The sequence below is a fragment of the Mobula hypostoma genome, chromosome 4 (genome assembly GCF_963921235.1).
Source record: "Mobula hypostoma chromosome 4, sMobHyp1.1, whole genome shotgun sequence".
NCBI classification, from domain to species: Eukaryota; Metazoa; Chordata; class Chondrichthyes; order Myliobatiformes; family Myliobatidae; genus Mobula; species Mobula hypostoma.
The window spans coordinates 189,496,947-189,517,534 of NC_086100.1; the positions used below are offsets into that span (position 1 = coordinate 189,496,947).

General features: G+C 44.5%; 1 protein-coding gene across 1 annotated transcript in view; it reads left to right on the top strand.

The window, feature by feature from the left end:
• The first annotated feature begins 1,138 nt into the window (after nucleotides 1–1,138).
• The window catches only part of LOC134345005 (sperm flagellar protein 1-like), a 94,154-nt gene continuing 74,704 nt past the window's right edge, over nucleotides 1,139–20,588 (top strand). Inside the window, exons 1-2 of the mRNA XM_063045138.1 lie at nucleotides 1,139–1,322; nucleotides 16,198–16,309. Of these exons, the coding sequence (XP_062901208.1) occupies nucleotides 1,226–1,322; nucleotides 16,198–16,309 (209 nt within the window). The 5' untranslated portion in view covers nucleotides 1,139–1,225. The remainder of the gene's footprint in view (nucleotides 1,323–16,197; nucleotides 16,310–20,588) is intronic.

Below are 20,588 nucleotides of genomic sequence, written 5' to 3' on the forward strand. Positions count from 1 at the left end.
CCATTGCTCTGAGCAGGAAATTTTTGCATGGCCTGAAATCAGTGCAATACTTTAATAAAATATTATATACAGTAAAATTTAAAAAGCAAATCAAGTTTAATTATTATTCAACTACACATGGCTACAGCCAAACAAAATAGCATTCCTCTAGGGCCAAGATGCAAAACATATGCAGCACATTCAAAATAGCGAGCAAAAAAAATATAGATGCTCGCAAAAAAAAAGTATACAACCCAAGACCCTGAGCAACATGTCCCGCAAATTGATGGTACAGTTCCTAAGAATCCAGGGTGTCATTCCACTGATCAAAGACTGGAGGGCAGCACCAAAGGGAGAGGTCAGCCCCCAACTGATCTGGGACGCCATGCTGTGCTGCCTCTTGTGTCTCCTCTCCCAGACTGCAGCAGCAAGCAAGCCCGCGGCTTGAGGCCTAGTCCTTGCTACAACTGAGACTATGCAGCTCCCACACCGGCTGTTGCACCATCAAACAAAGGAAACAGGCCTGCAGCATCTTACATTTTCAATGTCCAACAGGGACGCGATTGAAAGAGAAACGTCAAAGACAATTACCTGTGTCTGCACTGCACACTGCCTTTTCACACCATCTCCATTGCCATGAGTTGGATAGACACACCTGAGCTTCGTGTTGCTTTATGAATATATTTTCAACCTAGGTGTAGAAGCTATGTTATGTATTTATATTTATTTCATTTATTATTGTGTGCTTTACCTTCTGGTGCTGCATCAGATCTGAAATAACAGTTATTTCGTTCGCCTTGTGTACTACTGGAAATGACATTAGACAATCTTGAAAACGCTCAAGTTCACTATCAGCTGTGACAGCAAAGTGATTGGCGTCATTTCGCTTGTTTTGCATGGAGGACATTGATGAGTTAATTAGTAGTCAAACATCGACTAGTCTAAGAGATGGGCTGAATGGCCTCTTTCCTTCCTGTTGCTATCTCCCCGAGAGCCGCCGCCCGAGAAACGCCTGCTGGGATTTGTAGTTTTATGGCCCATCTCTCCAGAGGTCCGAGCGAGATTAGCCCAAAAACTACAACACCGAAGTGTCAGCACAAGCGACGCTTCCGTCAGCCTGGATGGTTTCCAGGGCGACGCAAGGCAAACAACATGGCGCGGCTGTGCGACTTGGCAGCGCGGTAGCGACGGCGAGCCGAGGGGAGAGTCGAGCTCTGGACGCGCTGAAGGCCCCACGGGTGTTGAGATGGACGACGAGAGCCTGCGGGAGCTGTACGCATGGGTGGACACGCTGCAGCTGTCCAGGACCAAACGTAACATTGCCCGGGACTTCAGCGACGGAGGTGATTCCGCAGCTCTTTCATACAAGGCTCATCGACCCCTGACACAGGCACCTCAACATACATTCTATCCCTTGACCTGTCTCCTTGATTGCTGGCTCAGACTTCGGCAGCCCGTACACCCTTTTGCTTTTTGCTCTGAAGCCCTGACTCTGGCTTCTGAACCTCAATGCACCCTCTGCTCCTCGAACCCTCATCTGGGATCCCACACCCCACATAAACAGCTCTGCAAACTTTTGCCCTTTGACCTCGCTGCCTTGACCCACACACCCTTTATGCTTTGCTTGGGTCCTGACCCACACTCCTGCACTCCGCATAGCCACTGCTGCCTGACCCCGGGCTCCCACAGCCCACACACCTCTCTGCTTTTGACATGGACAAACAATGGAATCTATAATCCCATTCTGACATGTCTATCCACGGCCTCCTCTACTGTAAAGATGAAGCCACACTCAGGTTGGAGGAACAACACCTTATATTCCGTCTGGGTAGCCTCCAACCTGATGGCATGAACATTGACTTCTCTAACTTCCGCTAGGCCCCACCTCCCCCTCGTACCCCATCTGTTACTCTTTTTTATGCACACATTCTTTCTCTCACTCTCCTTTTTCTCCCTCTGTCCCTCTTACTATACGCCTTGCCCATCCTCTGGTTCCCCCGCCCCCTTGTCTTTCTCCCCGGACCTCCTGTCCCATGATCCTCTCGTATCCCCTTCTGCCTATCACCTGTCCAGCTCTTGGCTCTATCCCTCCCCCTCCTGTCTTCTCCTATCATTTTGCATCTCCCCCTCCCCCTCCAGCTTTCAAATCCCTTACTCACTCTTCCTTCAGTTAGTCCTGACAAAGGGTCTCGGCCTGAAACGTCGACTGCGCCTCTTCCTATAGATGCTGCCTGGCCTGCTGCGTTCACCAGCAACTTTGATGTGTGTTGCTTTAATGGAATCTATAATCTGTGATAGTTCTTACATCAATACTGGACAAACTATTCGAGAGGATTCTTAGAGATAGGATTTACAAACATTTGGAGTGTGGTTAGGAATGTTTTTGTGAAGGGCAGGTCATGCCTTACGAAGCAGATTGACTTCTACGAGGAAGTTCAAAACAATATGTTGAAGACAGAGCAGTGGTTGTGGTGTATATTGATCTTAATAAGGCATTTGACAAGGTTCTCCATGGCAGGCTTTTTCAAAAAATCAGGAGGCATGGGATTCAGGGAAATTTGGTTACTTCGAATCAGAATTGTCTTGCCCACTGCAGGTGGTTTTTACTCAGAGAGTATTCTGGCTGGAAGACTGTGACTTGTGGTATTCCTCAGAGATCAGTTCTGGGACCCATACTCTTTATGATTTTTATTAATGATTTAGATGAGGATGGGGAAGGGTGAGTAAGTAAGTCGGCAGAAAACACAAAAGTGGGTGGTATTGTGGATAGTGTAGAAAGTTGTCATAGATTACAGTGGTACATTGACAGGAAGAGGTGACGAGATAAAGATATGTCTCTATCAAAGAAAGTGTAAGATGCCCTTGGGCAAGGTGTAGCACCTGCTTTGGCCCACCGCTCCCCCCAAATCAGGGTCACGTGAAGCCTTGGGAGCAGGTCATGGATGGTCATATGAGCAGCTGGTGCAAATAACAAGTCCTGGTTATGCGACCACTGATGCCAGGCAGACAATCTCTGAAGAGTATTAATAATGGCCGGGGTCACCCGTCTTGTAAAGACACTGCCCAGAAGAAGGCAATGGCAAGCCATTTCTGTGGCAAATCACGTGGCACATAATGATGATCATGTGACATGGCACATAACGAACAAATGATTGATAGGAAGCAGAGCTGGGCTGAGAAGTGCCAGATAGAGTTCAGTCTGGTGAAGTGCATATGGATAGATTTATGGTGAGCTGGGGGAAGCTTTAACTATTAAGTTTCTTTATTACAAAGAGAGTGGATGGTGTGTGGAACATTCTGTCAAGGGAAGAGGGTAGAAACAGACACAATACCAGCATTTAGGAAGCATTTTGGCTGGCAAATGAGTAGACAGGAATGGTGGGATATAGATTATATGCATGCACATGAGATTAGTTTAATTTGAGGTTCATGTTGTACGTGTTCCTGGATTCTGGTTACTCATTTTTTTGCTGTTTTTGAGCGGTTTGATGTGGACCGGCTGGCTTCGGCGAAGAATGGCCTTGCGGCCTCATTATCTCGTGGTATCCTATGTGTTGTCTGTTCAGTTTTTACCATTTGCGCAATTTGTTCTTTTTTTCACACATTGGGTGTTTGATGTTTTCTTGGATGGGTTGTTGCATGGTGTTCCTTTGTTTTGTGGCTGCCTGCAGGAGAACAAATCTCAGAGTTGTATTCTGTATATACACTTTGATACTAAATGTACTTTGAATCTTCGAATCATAGAATAGACATCGTAAACTGTTTCTGTGCTACGCTGTTCTATGTTCTTCTCTCTCTGTTCGCATTGTTGGTGATGACTACAATGGATTACGCTACTTCAATATTGTGGAGTGAAGCAATTGTTCTATAGAGAGTGAAATTTGCAATGGGAGCACATTTAAGTAACAAACTAACTTCGATACACGCAAACACGGGGAATTCTGCAGATGCTGGAAATTCAAGCAACACACATCAAAGTTGCTGGTGAACGCAGCAGGCCAGGCAGCATCTCTAGGAAGAGCTACAGTCGATGTTTCAGGCCGAGACCCTTCTTCAGGACTAACTGAAGGAAGAGCTAGTAAGAGATTTGAAAGGGAGGGGGAGATCCAAAATGATAGGAGAAGACAGGAGGGGGAGGGATGGAGCCAAGAGCTGGACAGGTGATTGGCAAAAGGTGTATGAGAGGATCATGGGACAAGAGGCCCAGGGAGAAGGAAAAGGCGGGGGGGTGGGGAACCTAGAGGATGGGCAAGGGGTATAGTCAGAGGGACAGAGGGAGAAAAAGGAGAGTGAGAGAAAGAATGTGTGTATATAAATAACGGATGGGGTACGAGGGGGAGGTGGGGCATTAGCAGAAGTTAGAGAAGTCGATGTTCATGCCATCAGGTTGGAGGCTACCCAGAACGGAATATAAGGTGTTGTTCCTCCAACCTGAGTGTGGCTTCATCTTTACAGTAGAGGAGGCCATGGATAGACATGTCAGAATGGGAATGGGATAGACCTTTGTTGAATCAAGCTTGTTCACAGTAATATTTTAAAAGGTTCTGAGGGCAAAACTCGGTCGTGCATGACAGTAGTGTTAAGGGTAACTCTCTTGATACACAAATAGTATAGTCATAGTAGTCATAGTCATACTTTATTGATCCCAGGGGAAATTGGTTTTCGTTACAGTTGCACCAGCTGAAATCCGAGCTGACCAGACTGTAACCTTATTGTAATCCATCTGTTTCTCAGGCTGCAGTTTGAATTGGGAGGCTTCCATAAGTTCCATAAAGTTTACGTGATATATAAGATTAGATTAAACTATTTCAGTTTGATGATTATGGATTAGAGTCCTGATGAAGGGTGTCGGCTTGAAACGTCGACTGATAAAAAGTTCAAAGTAAGTCTATTAACAGTCACTACATACAATGAGATTCAATTTCTTGTGTGCATTCACAGTAAATACAAAGAAACACGGTATCATCAATGAAACACCACACACAACAAGATGTCCAAACAACCAATATGCGAAAGACAACAAACTGTTTAAATACAAAAAGAAAAAAAAAATATCAGGAACATGGGATGAAGAATTCTTGAAAGTGAGTCCATAGGTTGTGCAAACAGTTCAGTGTTGGGGTGAGTGAAGTTATCCCCTCTGGTTCAAGGGTTGTGTGCTTAGCCTACTGCTCTACTGCCTCTGTACCCATGACTGCGTGGCTTGGCGTAGCTCAAGTGCCATCAATAAATTTGCAGATGGTACAACCAATCTTGGTAGAATTTCAGATGGAGATAAGAGAGCATACAGGAGCGAGATATACCAGCTAGTTGAGTGCTGTCGCAGCAGCAACCTTACACTCAACGTCAGTAAGACCAAAGATCTGATTGTGAACTTCAAGAAGGGTAAGATGAGGGAACACAAACCAATCCTCATAGAGGGCAAAAAAAGTGGAGAGCGTGAGCAATTTCAAATGACTGGGTGTCAAGATCCCTGAGGATTTAACCTAGTCCTAACATATCGATACAGCTACAAAGAAGACAAGAGAGTGGCTATATTTCCTTAGGAGTTTGAAGAGATTTGGTTTGTCACCTAAAACACTCAAAAACTTCCATGGATGTACCATGGAGAGAATTCTGACAGGCCACATCACAGTCTGGTATGGGAGGGGCTGCTACTGTACAGGACTGAAAGAAGCTACGAAAAGTTGTAAAGTTAGTCAGCTCTATCTTGGGTATTGGCCTCCGTAATATCCAAGAGATCTTCGAGGAGCAGTGCCTCAGAAAAGCGGCATCCTTTATCAAGGACCCCCCATCATCCAGGATGTGCCCTCTTCTCATTGTTACTGTCAGGAAGGAGGTACAGAAGCCTGAAGGCACACACTCAGCGATTCAGAAACACCTTCTTCCCCTCTGCCATCCGATTCCTAAATGGGCACTGAACCCATAAACATTACCTAATTTTTTAGTATTTCTGTTTTGCATTATTTTTAATCTAACTATTTAATATACATATGTATATACTCACTGTAATTGATTAACTTATTTTTTTCTTTCTATATTATCATGTACTGCATTGAACTGCTGCTGCTAAGTTAACAAATTTCATGGCACATGCCAGTGATAATAAACCTGATTTTGATTCTGATACAAATGCGTGCTGGTTGCGAGGTGTAATAATTGTTTATTCAATTCCATAGTTGCTGGCTGATCTGCAGAGTTCCTCAAGCAGATTGTGTGCATGGACTTCCAGCATCTGCAGAATTTCTTGTGTTTAGATCAAACAATGATAGTATTGGATTATTCTACTTTGGCAATGTAATTTGTTGTGGAAGTTCAAATTCAAGGTCATGTTTATCGTATTAGGCTATAGCTGACATGAAAGTCAGCCTTTTGCAGCAGCAACAGAATATATTACAAGATGAGAACAAGTAATACGTACACATAGTGGCAGGTCTCAGTCAGGTACATCCTTTCCCTAATGAAGTGGCCACTGAGTACATGTTCTTGGTCTCCTGCTTCTGAAGATCATTCACTACAAGGTCCGACATGTTGCATGTTCAAAGATACTCTTTTGTAGTCCCTTTGACCCATCTACTCCATGCTGATCCATTCAAAGCGCCTATTGACCTGCACCAGGACCATAGCCCTCCATATCCCAACTATCCATGTACCCATCCAAACTTTGCTTAAACGTTGAAATTGAGCTCACGTGCACCACTTCCGCTGGTAGGTCGATCCACATCCACACCACCCTCTGAGTGTCCCCACATGTACCCCTTAAACTTATCACCTTTCGCTCTCAACCCAGCCAACCTCAGTGGAAACAGCCTGCTTGCATTTACCTTGTCTATACCCCTCATAATTTTGTATACCTCAATTAAATCTCTTCTCAATCTTCAATGTTCCAAGAAATAAAGTCCTAACTTATTCAATCTTTCCTTGTAACTCAGGTCCTCCAGACCCAGCAACACTTATAAATTTTCTCTGTACTCTTTATACCTTATTTACATCTTTCCTGCCGGTAGGTGACAAAAACTGCACACGATACTCCAAATTAGGCCTCTCGACTGTCTTATACAACTTCAACATAACATCCCATCTCCTGTACTCAGTACATTGATTTGTGAAGGCCAATATGCCAAAAGCTTTCTTTATGGCCCTATTAACCTGTGATGCCACTTTCAATTAATTGTGGACCTGTATTTCCAGATCATTTTGTTCCACTGCATTCATTAATGCCCTACCATTTACTGTGTAAGACCTACTCTGGTTGGTCCTATTGAAGTGCAACACCTTGCACTTGTCTGCATTAAGTTCCATCTGTCATTTTTCAGCCCATTTTTCCAGCTGGTCCAGATCCCACTACAAGCCATGATAGTTTTCCTTGCTGTCCACTACATCCCCAATCTTGGTGTCATCTGCAAATCTGCTGATCCAGTTAAGCATATTATCATTCAGATAGTTGATACAGATGACAAATGATAACAAATCTAGTACTGATTCCTGGGCCACACCACTAATCACAGGCCTCCAGTTAGAGAGGAAACCATCTACTACCACTCCGTGGTTTCTCCCACAAAGCCGATCTCTAAACCAATTTGCTACTTCAACTTGAATGCTGAGTGAATGAAGCTTCTTGACCAACCTCCCATTCGGGACCTTGTCAAATGTCTTGCTAAAGTCCATATAGACAACATCAACTGCCTTGCCTTTATCAATTTTCCTGGTGACTTCCTCGAAAAACTCTAAACGATTAGTTAGACACAACCTACCATGCACAAAGCCATGCTGACTATCCTTAATCAGTCCATGTCTATCCAAATACTCATATACCCAGTTCCTTAGAATAACTTACAATAACATTTCCACTAATGATGTCAGGCTCATGGGCCTAAAATTTCCTGGTTTATTTTTGGAGCCTTTCCTAAACAGTGGAACAAATTGGCTATCCTCCAATCTTCCAGTCCCTCACCTTTGACTAAGGATGACTTAAATATCTTTGCTAGGGCCCCAGCAATTTCTGCACCTGCCTCCCGTACGGTCCAAGGGAACAGCTTGTCAGGCCCTGTGGGTTTATACACCCTGATTTGGTTCAAAACAGTAAAAAAGTCCTCCTCTGTAATCTGTATAGAGTCCATGAAGTTGATGTCGTTTTACCTCACTTCTATTAACTCTGTGTCCGTCTCCTGAGTGCAAAAAATGGTGCAAAAATGCATTTAAGATCTCCCCATCTCTGTTGGCTCGACGCATTGGTTATCATTACCAAAGGACCAATTTTGTCTCTTGCATACTTAACATATCTGTAGTATCCCTAAGGGTTCTCCTTTACCTTGCCTGCTAGGACAACCTCATTCCTTCTTTAAGCCATCCTAATTACTTTCTTAAGTGTTCTCTTGCATTTCTTATACTCCATAAATCACCTCATTTGTTCCTACCTGCCTAAATTAGCAGACAAGCAAATGGCAGATGAACTTAATGGGTACTTATTAGATTATGAAGACATGCAGTCCTCTTTTATTGCCGGTTAGTAATGCATGCATTAAGAAATGATACAATATTTCCTCCGGTGTGATATCACAAAACACAGGACAGACCAAGACTGAAAAAAACTAACAAAACCACATAATTATAACATATAGTTACAATACCATAACTTGATGAAGAAGTCCATGAGCACAGTAAATAGTTCAAAGTCTCTCAAATGTCCAACATCTCATGCAGACGGGAGAAGGAAGAAAAACTCTCTCTGCCATTCCCGACTACGGTCCAACTCTGAGTCATCTGAAAACTTCAAGCTCTGATCAGCTCTCCGACACTGAGTACTGAGTGCCATCTCTATCCGAACGATTTGACCTCCATCTCGGTCGCCAAAAGCAGGCAAAGCCGGGGATTTTGAGGCCTTCCCTCCGAAGATTCCTGATCACGCAGTAACAATAGCAGCGAACAGGCGTTTCAGAAATTTTTCCAGATGTTCCTCTGTGCTTTCACATCTGTCTCCATCAAATCAGAATTGTCCACGGCCCCTGTTTAACGGATACAATATCATTTTTCACCGGAGGGCTGCGCACGCGCGGCGCGCTGCTCTCTTTCCTCCTGCCAGTCTTCACTGTGGAAGACACGAGCGTTGTACCAGAGGTCCATGAGTGTCATGGAACTGGAGTGAGTACCATTGCTATTACAAAGGAAAAAGTACGAGGCAAACCCAAAGGTCTTAAGATGGATAAGTCACCTGGGCCAGATGGACTACATACCAGAGTCCTGAGAGAGGTTGCTGAAAAGATAACAGACGCATTGGTCATGATCTTTCAAGAATCAGTTGATTCTGGCGTGGTCCTGGAGGACTAGAAGATTGCAAATGTCACTTCACTCTTTAAGAAGGGAGGAAAGCAGAAGAAAGGAAATTATAGGTTGTTAGTCTAACCTCAGTGGTTGTTAATGTGTTGGAGTCTATTATGAAGGATGAGGTTTCGAGGTACTTGGAGTCAGTCAGCATGGTTACTGTAAAGGGAAATCTTGCCTGACAAATCTATTAGAGTTCTTCAAGGAAGTAACAAGCGGGGTGGACAAAGAAGAGGGAATAGCTGTCACTTACTTAGATTTTCAGAAGGTGTTCAATAAGGTGCCACACATGAAGATGAGCTGCTTAACGAGATAAAATCCCGTGCTGTTACAGGAAAAATACAGGTTTGCTATCGCATTCTTACATGATGTTTTGCAGCAGTAGTACAGTGCAGGCATAAGAAATTACTATAACTTAAAATAAAAAGTAAATACTGTAATTAGTGGAAAAAAAGGAATAGTGAGGTTCATGAACCATTTATAACTATGATGGCAGAGGGGAAGAAACCACTCCTAAAATGTTGAGTGTTGGTCTTTAGCCTCCTGTACCTCCTCCCCAATGTTAGTAATGACAAGACGTTCTGGAACCCTCTGCAGCATTTTTTTGATGCTATGTCTTGACATTTCCTTACTAGATGGTGATGCAACTAGTCAGACTGCTCTCCATAGTACATCCGTAGAAATTCGCATGGAACTACAATATGCCTCTCTTTCAAAATTCTCCGTCATTGAGGGATACAAAACGGAACTAGGTCCTTCAGTTCACTACGTCCACATGGACCAATAAACATCCATGTTTTAATTAAACTAGTCCTGTGCTAACTCATTTTATTCTCCCCATAGTCCCATCAGCTCTCTTTACCTCTTTGTCAAGTTTCCATAGGATCTTTTATAAAATCTTTCCTTATTCTTCTAAACTCCGAGGAACATAGGTCTTTTTTATAAGCTGTGCTCCTGATAGGACAATCCTTTCATCCCAGAAATTAACCCTGTGAATCTCTTTTGGACAATCTCAAAGTTCAAAAATCAAATTACATTTATTATCAAAGTACCCACATATCTGCATGTTAAACCCTGACATTAATTTTCTTGCTGGCATACTAAATAAATCCAATAGTCATAATAGAATCAATGAAAGAATGCACAAATAGGACAAATAAAAAGAAGTGAAAAAGAAATAATGACCATAACAATAATAAATGAATAAACAATAAGTATTGAGAACATGAAGAATCCTTGAAAGTAAGTCTATAGATTGTGGCGCAAACAACAGGAATTCTGCAGATGCTGGAAATTCAAGCAACACACATAAAAGTTGCTGGTGAACGCAATTCCTCCGTCTCCGCCGCATCTGCTCTCAGGATGAGGCTTTTCATTCTAGGACGACGGAGATGTCTTCCTTTTTTAAAGAAAGGGGCTTCCCTTCCTCCACTATCAACTCTGCTCTTAAACGCATCTCCCCCATTTCACGTACATCTGCTCTCATTCCATCCTCCCGCCACCCCACTAGGAATAGGGTTCCCCTGGTCCTCACCTACCACCCCACCAGCCTCCGGGTCCAACATATTATTCTCCATAACTTCCGCCACCTCCAACGGGATCCCACCACTAAGCACATCTTTCCCTCCCCCCGTCTCTCTGCATTCCGCAGGGATTGCTCCCTACGCAACTCCCTTGTCCAATTGTCCCCCCCATCCCTCCCCACTGATCTCCTTCCTGGCACTTATCCGTGTAAGCGGAACAAGTGCTACACATGCCCTTACACTTCCTCCCTTACCACCATTCAGGGCCCCAAACAGTCCTTCCAGGTGAGGCAACACTTCACCTGTGAGTCGGCTGGGGTGATATACTGCATCCGGTGCTCCCGATGTGGCCTTTTATATATTGGCGAGACCCGATGCGGACTGGGAGACCGCTTTGCTGAACGTCTACGCTCTGTCCGCCAGAGAAAGTAGGATCTCCCAGTGGCCACACATTTTAATTCCACATCCCACTCCCATTCTGACATGTCTATCCACGGCCTCCTCTACTGTAAAGATGAAGCCACACTCAGGTTGGAGGAGCAACACCTTATATTCCGTCTGGGTAGCTTCCAACCTGATGGCATGAACATCGACTTCTCTAACTTCCGCTAATGCCCCACCTCCCCCTCGTACCCCATCTGTTACTTATTTTTATACACACATTCTTTCTCTCACTCTCCTTTTTCTTCCTCTGTCCCTCTGAATATACCCGTTGCCCATCCTCTGGTTCCCCCCCCCTTGTCTTTCTTCCCGGACCTCCTGTCCCATGATCCTCTCGTATCCCCTTTTGCCTATCACCTGTCCAGCTCTTGGCTCCATCCCTCCCCCTCCTGTCTTCTCCTATCATTTTGGATCTCCCCCTCCCCCTCCAACTTTCAAATCCCTTACTCACTCTTCCTTCAGTTAATCCTGACGAAGGGTCTCGGCCTGAAACGTCGACTGCACCTCTTCCTAGAGATGCTGCCTGGCCTGCTGCGTTCACCAACAATTTTTATGTGTGTTGCTTCTATAGATTGTGGGGACAGTTCAGTGATGGGGCAAGTAGGTTGAGTGAAATTATCTCCTTTGGTTCAAAAGCCTGATGTTTGAGGGGGATAACTATTTCTCTGAACCTGGTGGTGTCACTCCTGAGTCTCCTGTACGTTCTTTCTAATGGTAGGAATGAGGAGAGAGCAAGACCTGGGTGGTTGGGGTCCCTGATGATGAATGCTACTTTCCTGCGACAATGTACTCAATGGTAGCTTTACTCATGATAGATTATCCACTACTTTTTGTAGAATTTTCCATTCAGGGGCATTGATGTTTCCATACCAGGCTGTGATGCAGCTGGTTAATATACTCTCCACCATACATCTATAGAAGCTTGTCAAAGTTTTAGATGTCATATCAAATCTTCGCAACCTTCTAAGTGGAAGCGCTGCTGTGGTTTCTTCATAATTGCACTTACATGCTCGATCCAGGACAGATCCTTCTGAAATGATAACACCGAGGAATTTAAACTTGCTGACCCTCTCCACCTCTGATTTCCCCCCAGTGAGGACTGGCTCATGTACCTTTGCTTTCCTCCTCCTGCTGAGTCAATAACCAGCTCCTTTGTCTTGCTGACATTGAGTAAGAGTTCGTTGTTGTGACACCCCTCAGTCAGATTTTCATTGTCCCTCCTATTTGCTGATTCGTCGCCACCTTTGATTCGGCCTACAACAGTGGTACCATCAGCAAACTTAAATACGACATTGGAACTGTGCTTAGCCACCCAGTGTACAGTGAGCTGAGTCGTGAGTTAAGCACACCGATGCTGATGGAAATTGTGGAAGAGACATTGTTGCCAATCCAAACTGACTGGTGTCTGCAAATGAGGAAATCAAGGATCCAATTGCACAAGGTGGCATTGAGACCAAGGTCTTGAAGCTTATTGATTAGTTTTGAGGGGATAATCTCCAATGCCAGTATATCTTAATTGAGAGGACCAAACTGTGAACTCTGGTCTCTCCAGTAACTACACAACCGTAACAGTACGTACCTGTTTCTAAACTCCAGCTCACTTGCCCAAAAAGCCATTTGCCTTGCTGTCTTCTGCCCCCTGCCTTTCCAATCCTGTTGAAGGGTCTTGGCCCAAAGCATCGATTGTTTATTCCCCACCATAAATGCTGTCTGGCGTGGAGTTCCTCCAGCTTTGAGTGCGTGTTGCTGAGCATTTCCAGCAACAGCAGAAACTCTTGCGTTTACCTTTTGCCTTTCTAACCACATGCCTCAACGGCCCATGAAGCTTTTGTTTGTACTCTGCTCGTCTACAAACTTTTTCCATTTACCGCATGACTTCAGGTTTTCCCACATAAAATTCCATTTATAAATTTTTAATTTACCTATTCACTCAACCGAGATATTCTTGTCACAACTTAGCACAGCACCTCTTTTTATGTCTTTGCTATATCTGACACTCTTCCTCCTCCAGGCCATTAATATAAAGAGCAATAACTTCGGACTGAGAACTGATCCTTTGGGATTATTTACACTCTTCCAGTCTGCCAAATACCTATTTATTCTGACTGTCATCTCTGTGATAACTAATCTACAGACCATGTTAACACTAGTGAGTGATGAATAAATAGACAAAATAGCAAATCATGATTATCATGTCCATGCAACATACATCAAAGTTGCTGGTGAATGCAGCAGGCCAGGCAGCATCTCTAGGAAGAGGTGCAGTCGACGTTTCAGGCCGAGACCCTTCGTCAGGACTAACTGAAGGAAGAGTGAGTAAGGGATTTGAAAGCTGGAGGGGGAGGGGGAGATCCAAAATGATAGGAGAAGACAGGAGGGGGAGGGATAGAGCCGAGAGCTGGACAGGTGATAGGCAAAAGGGGATACGAGAGGATCATGGGACAGGAGGTCCGGGAAGAAAGACAAGGGGGGGGGGTGACCCAGAGGATAAGCAAGAGGTATATTCAGAGGGACAGAGGGAGAAAAAGGAGAGTGAGAGAAAGAATGTGTGCATAAAAATGAGTAACAGATGGGGTACGAGGGGGAGGTGGGGCCTTAGCGGAAGTTAGAGAAGTCGATGTTCATGCCATCAGGTTGGAGGCTACCCAGACGGAATATAAGGTGTTGTTCCTCCAACCTGAGTGTGGCTTCATCTTTACAGTAGAGGAGGCTGTGGGTAGACATGTCAGAATGGGAATGGGATGTGGAATTAAAATGTGTGGCCACTGGGAGATCCTGCTTTCTCTGGTGGACAGAGCGTAGATGTTCAGCAAAGCGGTCTCCCAGTCTGCGTCGGGTCTTGCCAATATATAAAAGGCCACATCGGGAGCACCGGACGCAGTATATCACCCCAGTCGACTCACAGGTGAAGTGATGCCTCACCTGGAAGGACTGTTTGGGGCCCTGAATGGTGGTAAGGGAGGAAGTGTAAGGGCATGTGTAGCACTTGTTCCGCTTACACGGATAAGTGCCAGGAGGGAGATCAGTGGGGAGGGATGGGGGGGACGAATGGACAAGGGAGTTGTGTAGGGAGCGATCCCTGCGGAATGCAGAGAGACGGGGGGAGGGAAAGATGTGCTTAGTGGTGGGATCCCGTTGGAGGTGGCGGAAGTTACGGAGAATAATATGTTGGACCCGGAGGCTGGTGGGGTGGTAGGTGAGGACCAGGGGAACCCTATTCCTAGTGGGGTGGCGGGAGGATGGAGTGAGAGCAGATGTACGTGAAATGGGGGAGATGCGTTTAAGAGCAGAGTTGATAGTGGAGGAAGGGAAGCCCCTTTCTTTAAAAAAGGAAGACATCTCCCTCGTCCTAGAATGAAAAGCCTCATCCTGAGAGCAGATGCGGCGGAGACGGAGGAATTGCGAGAAGGGGATGGCGTTTTTGCAAGAGACAGGGTGAGAAGAGGAATAGTCCAGATAGCTGTGAGAGTCAGTAGGCTTATAGTAGACATCAGTGGATAAGCTGTCTCCAGAGACAGAGACAGAAAGATCTAGAAAGGGGAGGGAGGTGTCGGAAATGGACCAGGTAAACTTGAGGGCAGGGTGAAAGTTGGAGGCAAAGTTAATAAAGTCAACGAGTTCTGCATGCGTGCAGGAAGCAGCGCCAATGCAGTCATCGATGCAGCGAAGGAAAAGTGGGGGACAGATACCAGAATAGGCACGGAACATAGATTGTTCCACAAGCCCAACAAAAAGGCAGGCATAGCTAGAACCCATACGGGTGCCCATAGCTACACCTTTAGTTTGGAGGAAGTGGGAGGAGCCAAAGGAGAAATTATTAAGAGTAAGGACTAATTCCGCTAGACGGAGCAGAGTGGTGGTAGAGGGGAACTGATTAGGTCTGGAATCCAAAAAGAAGCGTAGAGCTTTTAGACCTTCCTGATGGGGGATGGAAGTATATAAGGACTGGACATCCATGGTGAAAATAAAGCGGTGGGGGCCAGGGAACTTAAAATCATCAAAAAGTTTAAGAGCGTGAGAAGTGTCACGAACATAGGTCGGAAGGGATTGAACAAGGGGTGATAAAACAGTGTCGAGGTATGCAGAAATGAGTTCGGTGGGGCAGGAGCAAGCTGAGACAATAGGTCGGCCAGGGCAGGTTTGTGGATCTTGGGTAGGAGGTAGAAACGGGAAGTGCGGGGTGTGGGAACTGTAAGGTTGGTAGCAGTGAATGGGAGATCCCCTGAGCGGATAAAGTCCTTACAACACCTTATATTCCGTCTGGGTAGCCTCCAACCTGATGGCATGAACATCGACTTCTCTAACTTCTGCTAAGGCCCCACCTCCCCCTCGTACCCCATCTGTTACTCATTTTTATGCACACATTCTTTCTCTCACTCTCCTTTTTCTCCCTCTGTCCCTCTGAATATACCTCTTGCCCACCCTCTGGGTCACTCCCCCCTCCTTGTCTTTCTTCCCGGACCTCCTGTCCCATGATCCTCTCGTATCCCCTTTTGCCTATCACCTGTCCAGCTCTCGGCTCTATCCCTCCCCCTCCTGTCTTCTCCTATCATTTTGGATCTCCCCCTCCCCCTCCTACTTTCAAATCCCTTACTCACTCTTCCTTCAGTTAGTCCTGACAAAAGGTCTTGGCCTGAAACGTCAACTGCACCTCTTCCTACAGATGCTGCTTGGCCTGCTGCGTTCACCAGCAACTTTGATGTATGTTGCTTGAATTTCCAGCATCTGCAGAATTCCTGTTGTTTTTATTATCATGTCCATGAAAGAATGGCCTAGTTATAAATAAATTCCTTAAGAGAGCAGGAAATAGAATTAATATTTCACTACGTCTTCTGGAGGAAAAAGCAGATTTTGTACCGCTGATCTGAATTCATTATCACTGTGAGGGTAATTTTCTCCCGACCTCTTGAAATTCTTTATACTGTGATTTCAGTTTTAATTGCCGAAGTGGTGAAGTGTCACTTTCCCAAGATGGTTGAAATGCACAACTATACTCCAGCCAGCTCAACACAGCAGAAGTTAAGCAACTGGGCTCATCTGAACAGGTAACATGTTATAATGCTTTACAGCACCAACGATTGGTTGGAAAATCAGGGTTCAATTCCCACTGTTGTCTGTAAGAAGTTTATATGTTCTCATGACCAAGAGGGCCATGGTTCCTCCCAGATTCCAAAGAGTTAGGATGAGTAAACTGGGGGCATGCTACATTGGCACCGGAAGCATGCTGGCACCTGCGAGCTGCTCCCAGTATACCATGTTGGTCACTGACGCATATTGAACATTTCACAGAATGTTTTGATGTACACGTGACAAAAAAAGCTGATTTTTAATCTTTAATGCACCAGCTATGATGCCTTTAGTGGGAATAATTTAATAAAACAATTCGTATGTATTATTTTATCTCCATATCAATCCTATCTACAGTATATTTCTTACTAAACTCAACTGTGTTTATATTTTTGATGTAATGTTACAGTTGTGTTAAGTTATCACATCCCCTTTTAATTTTATTTATTCAGGGATTTGTGCCAGAATTTAATTGCCTGTTGCGGTGGGGTGGAGATACATCTCTACCAGAGATGTAAAGCACTTCTTCCCTCTGCTAGCCTGCAGAGGGAAGGCTAACACAGGGAAGCGGTAGCACCCCCACAGTCAAAGTCACATGAAACCATGGAAGCAGGTGATGGATGGTCACATGGCCAACTGGTGCATATCCCAGTTCCTGGTTATGCGACTACTGACACAAGCAGACAAACTCTGAAGAGTATTGATAATGGCTGGGGTCACGTGTCTTGTAAAGACACTGCCCAGGAAAAGACAATAGCAAACTACTTTTGTCGAAAAATTTGCCAAGAATAATCATGGTCATGGGATCATGATCACCTATGACACAGCACATGATGATAATGATTATGTTCCTAAAAGCCCTTGAGAAGATGGTGGCAAGTTGCGTTCTTGAACTGCTGCCGTCCTAAATAGCTTTCAGGTTCCCCTCAAACTGTCCTGATGTGGGTGCATATGTTTTGGAATCAATGTCATTCTATTTTCGTTTACAGCATTTTGTGTGTGTTACTCTGGATTTCCAGTATCTGCAGAAACATCTGTGTTTGTACTTTACATAGGCTCTTACATTTGAAAAAACACACACATAATTCGGGAGGGATTCAGCAGATCAGGACATTATCTACAGAAAAGAAACAGCAATCACACGTTTCCGATCGGCGCCCGTCATCAGGCTTCCATATTCGCTGCCTGACCTGCTGAGCTCTGCAGACACTGCCTGGCCTGCTGAGTTCTATAGACACTGCCTGGCCTGCTGAATTCTGTAGACATTGCCCTAACCTGCTGAATTCTGTAGACACTGCCCTAACCTGCTGAATTCTGTAGACATTGCGCTAACCTGCTGAATTCTGTAGACATTGCCCTAACCTGCTGAATTCTGTAGACATTGCCCTAACCTGCTGAATCCTGTAGACACTGCCTGACCTGCTGAGTTCTGTAGACACTGCCCTAACCTGCTGAGTTCTATAGACACACCTAAGTGAAGTTGCCAACACTTTCTACTCATGTTTGCTCAATGACCTGGTGTTATGCTGTTGAGTTTACTGAGAAATTACAGACAGAGTTACACACTTTAGAAAAAATACTTAAGTAATTGTATTAACCCCAACAAATGTTCTGTATGCAATGAAATAACCTCATTAATACAATGAATTATTTTAACAACATAAATTTTAATCAGCTCATTAACTTTATTTTTTCAAATCAAGTAGTGAAGTAGACTGTTTTAGTTATATGTTAATAAGGATTTATTGATTAAAATTTAATTTTGCTGCCAATTAAGGGATCGTGATGAATTGCAGAGTGGGGAAATTACCTTTCGATGCTGCATAATTAGACTTTAAACAATTCAGTAGAAAGTGCTTGTTATGGAGAAATGCAGAATATGCCATTGACTCAACCAATTGAAAGAAAAGGTTAAGAAAAATTTGAGAAATCAGTGATGTTCTTTTTATAGACATAATGTTTTTATTATGTTATAAAGACCACATGTTTACAGTGGTTAAAATGTACTGCATATCTGAACAATTCAGAATATTGCTTTATCAGTATACACTTAGTGGCCACTTTATTAGATATCTCCCGTACCTAGTAAAATAGTCTCTGAGTATATGTTCACGGTCTTCTATATATTGGCGAGACCCGACACAGACTGGGAGATCATTTTGCTGATCACCTACACTCTGTCCGCCAGAGAAAGCAGGATCTCCCAGTGGCCACACATTTTAATTCCACGTCCCATTCCCATTCTGATATGTCTATCCATGGCCTCCTCTACTGTAAAGATGAAGCCACACTCAGGTTGGAGGAACAACACCTTATATTCCGCCTGGGTAGCCTCCAAACTGATGGCATGAACATTGACTTCGCTAACTTCCGCTAATGCCCCACCTCCCCCTCGTACCCCATCCGTTATTTATTTATATACACACATTCTTTTTCTCTCTTTCCTTTTTCTCTCTTTGTCTCTCTGACTATACCCCTTGCCCATCCTCTGGGTTTTTTTTCACCCCCTCCCTGTTTTCCTTCTCCCTGGGCCTCCTGTCCCATGATCCCCTCATATCCCTTTTGCCAATCACTTGTCCGGCTCTTGGCTCCATCCCTCCCCCTCCTGTCTTCTCCGATCATTTTGGATCTCCCCCTCCCCCTCCCACTTTCAAATCTCTTACTAGCTCTTCCTTCAGTTAGTCCTGACGAAGGATCTCGGCCTGAAACGTCGACTGCACCTCTTCCTAGAGATGCTGCCTGGCTTGCTGTGTTCACCAGCAACTTTGATGTGTATTGCTTGAATTTCCAGCATCTGCAGAATTCCTCGTGTTTGCAATACTGATACATATGACTTTTGCTTCTCCCTCTCAAATTGCAATATGAATTCAATATGATCACTGTCTCCTCAGGGTTCCTTTACATTAAGCTCCCTAATAAGGTCTGGGTTATTACACAACACCCAATCGAAGAGCAGGCTCAAGCACAAGCTGCTGTAAAAAGCCATCACATAGGCATTCAACAAATTCCCTCTCTTGCAATCTGACACCAACCTGATTTTCCCCAATCTTCTTGCATATTGAACTCTCCCATTACAATTGTCATTACCCTTATTACAAGCCTTTTCCAGCTCCCTTTGCAATCTGAACCCCACATCCTGGCTATGACTTGGAGGCCTATATATCATTCCCATAATGGTTTTTTTTACCCTTGCAATTTCTTAACTCCATCCACAAAGATTCAACATTCTCTGACCCTATGTCACCTCTTTCTAAAGGTGTAATTCCATCTCTTACCAACACAACCACACCACCGTCTATACCTTCCTGCCTGTCCTTTTGATACAAAGAATATCCTTTGATATTAAGTTCCCAACTATGGACTGCTTTCAGCCACGACTCAGTGATGTCTGCAACGTCATAGTGACCAATCTGTAATTGCAACACGAGTTCATCCACCTTATTCCGAATGCTACACACATTTAAATACAGCACCTTTGGTCCTGCATTCTTTACCCTTTTGAATTTTGCCTCTGTGGTACAATTTATCTCTTTGCTCTGTCTGCATTTGTACCCAATCATTGGCTTGTCCTTCCTTACATTCATGTTACAGCCATCAACTACGTGTAAACCTTCCGGCTCTTCCTCAACTCTATCATACTGGTTGCCATCCCCCTGCCATATTAGATTAAACCACTCCCAGCAGCTCTAGTAAATCTGTCTTCAAGAATATTGGTACCCCTCAGATTCAAGTGCAACCTGTCCCTTTTGTACAGGTTCCACCTGCTACAGAAGAGGTCCCAATTATCCAGAAATCTGAATCCCTGTCTCCGCTCCAATTCTTCAGCATTTATCAGCCATCTTATTCTATTCCTATCCTCTCTGTCGCGTGGCACAGGCAGCAAGCCCAAGATTACTACCTTTGAGGTCCTGCTTCTCAGCATCCTTCCCAACTCCCTGTATTCTTTTTTCAGGTCCTCCTCCCTTTTTCTTCCTATGGTATTGGTACCGAAACGTATCATGACTTATGGCTGTTCAGCCTTCCTTTTCAGGAAATTGTGGGCGCGTCCAGAAACATCTCCGATCCTGGCCCATGGGAGGCAAACTACCATCTGTGTTTTTTTTTGCATTTGCAGAATCGCCTAACTGTACTCCTGACTATATAGAGTCCCCTATTACTGCTGTCACCCTCTTCAATTCCCTACCCTTCTGAGACTCAGTGCCAGAGGCATGGCCCCTGTTGCTTCCCCCAAGTAGGTCATATTCCCCCCCCAACAGT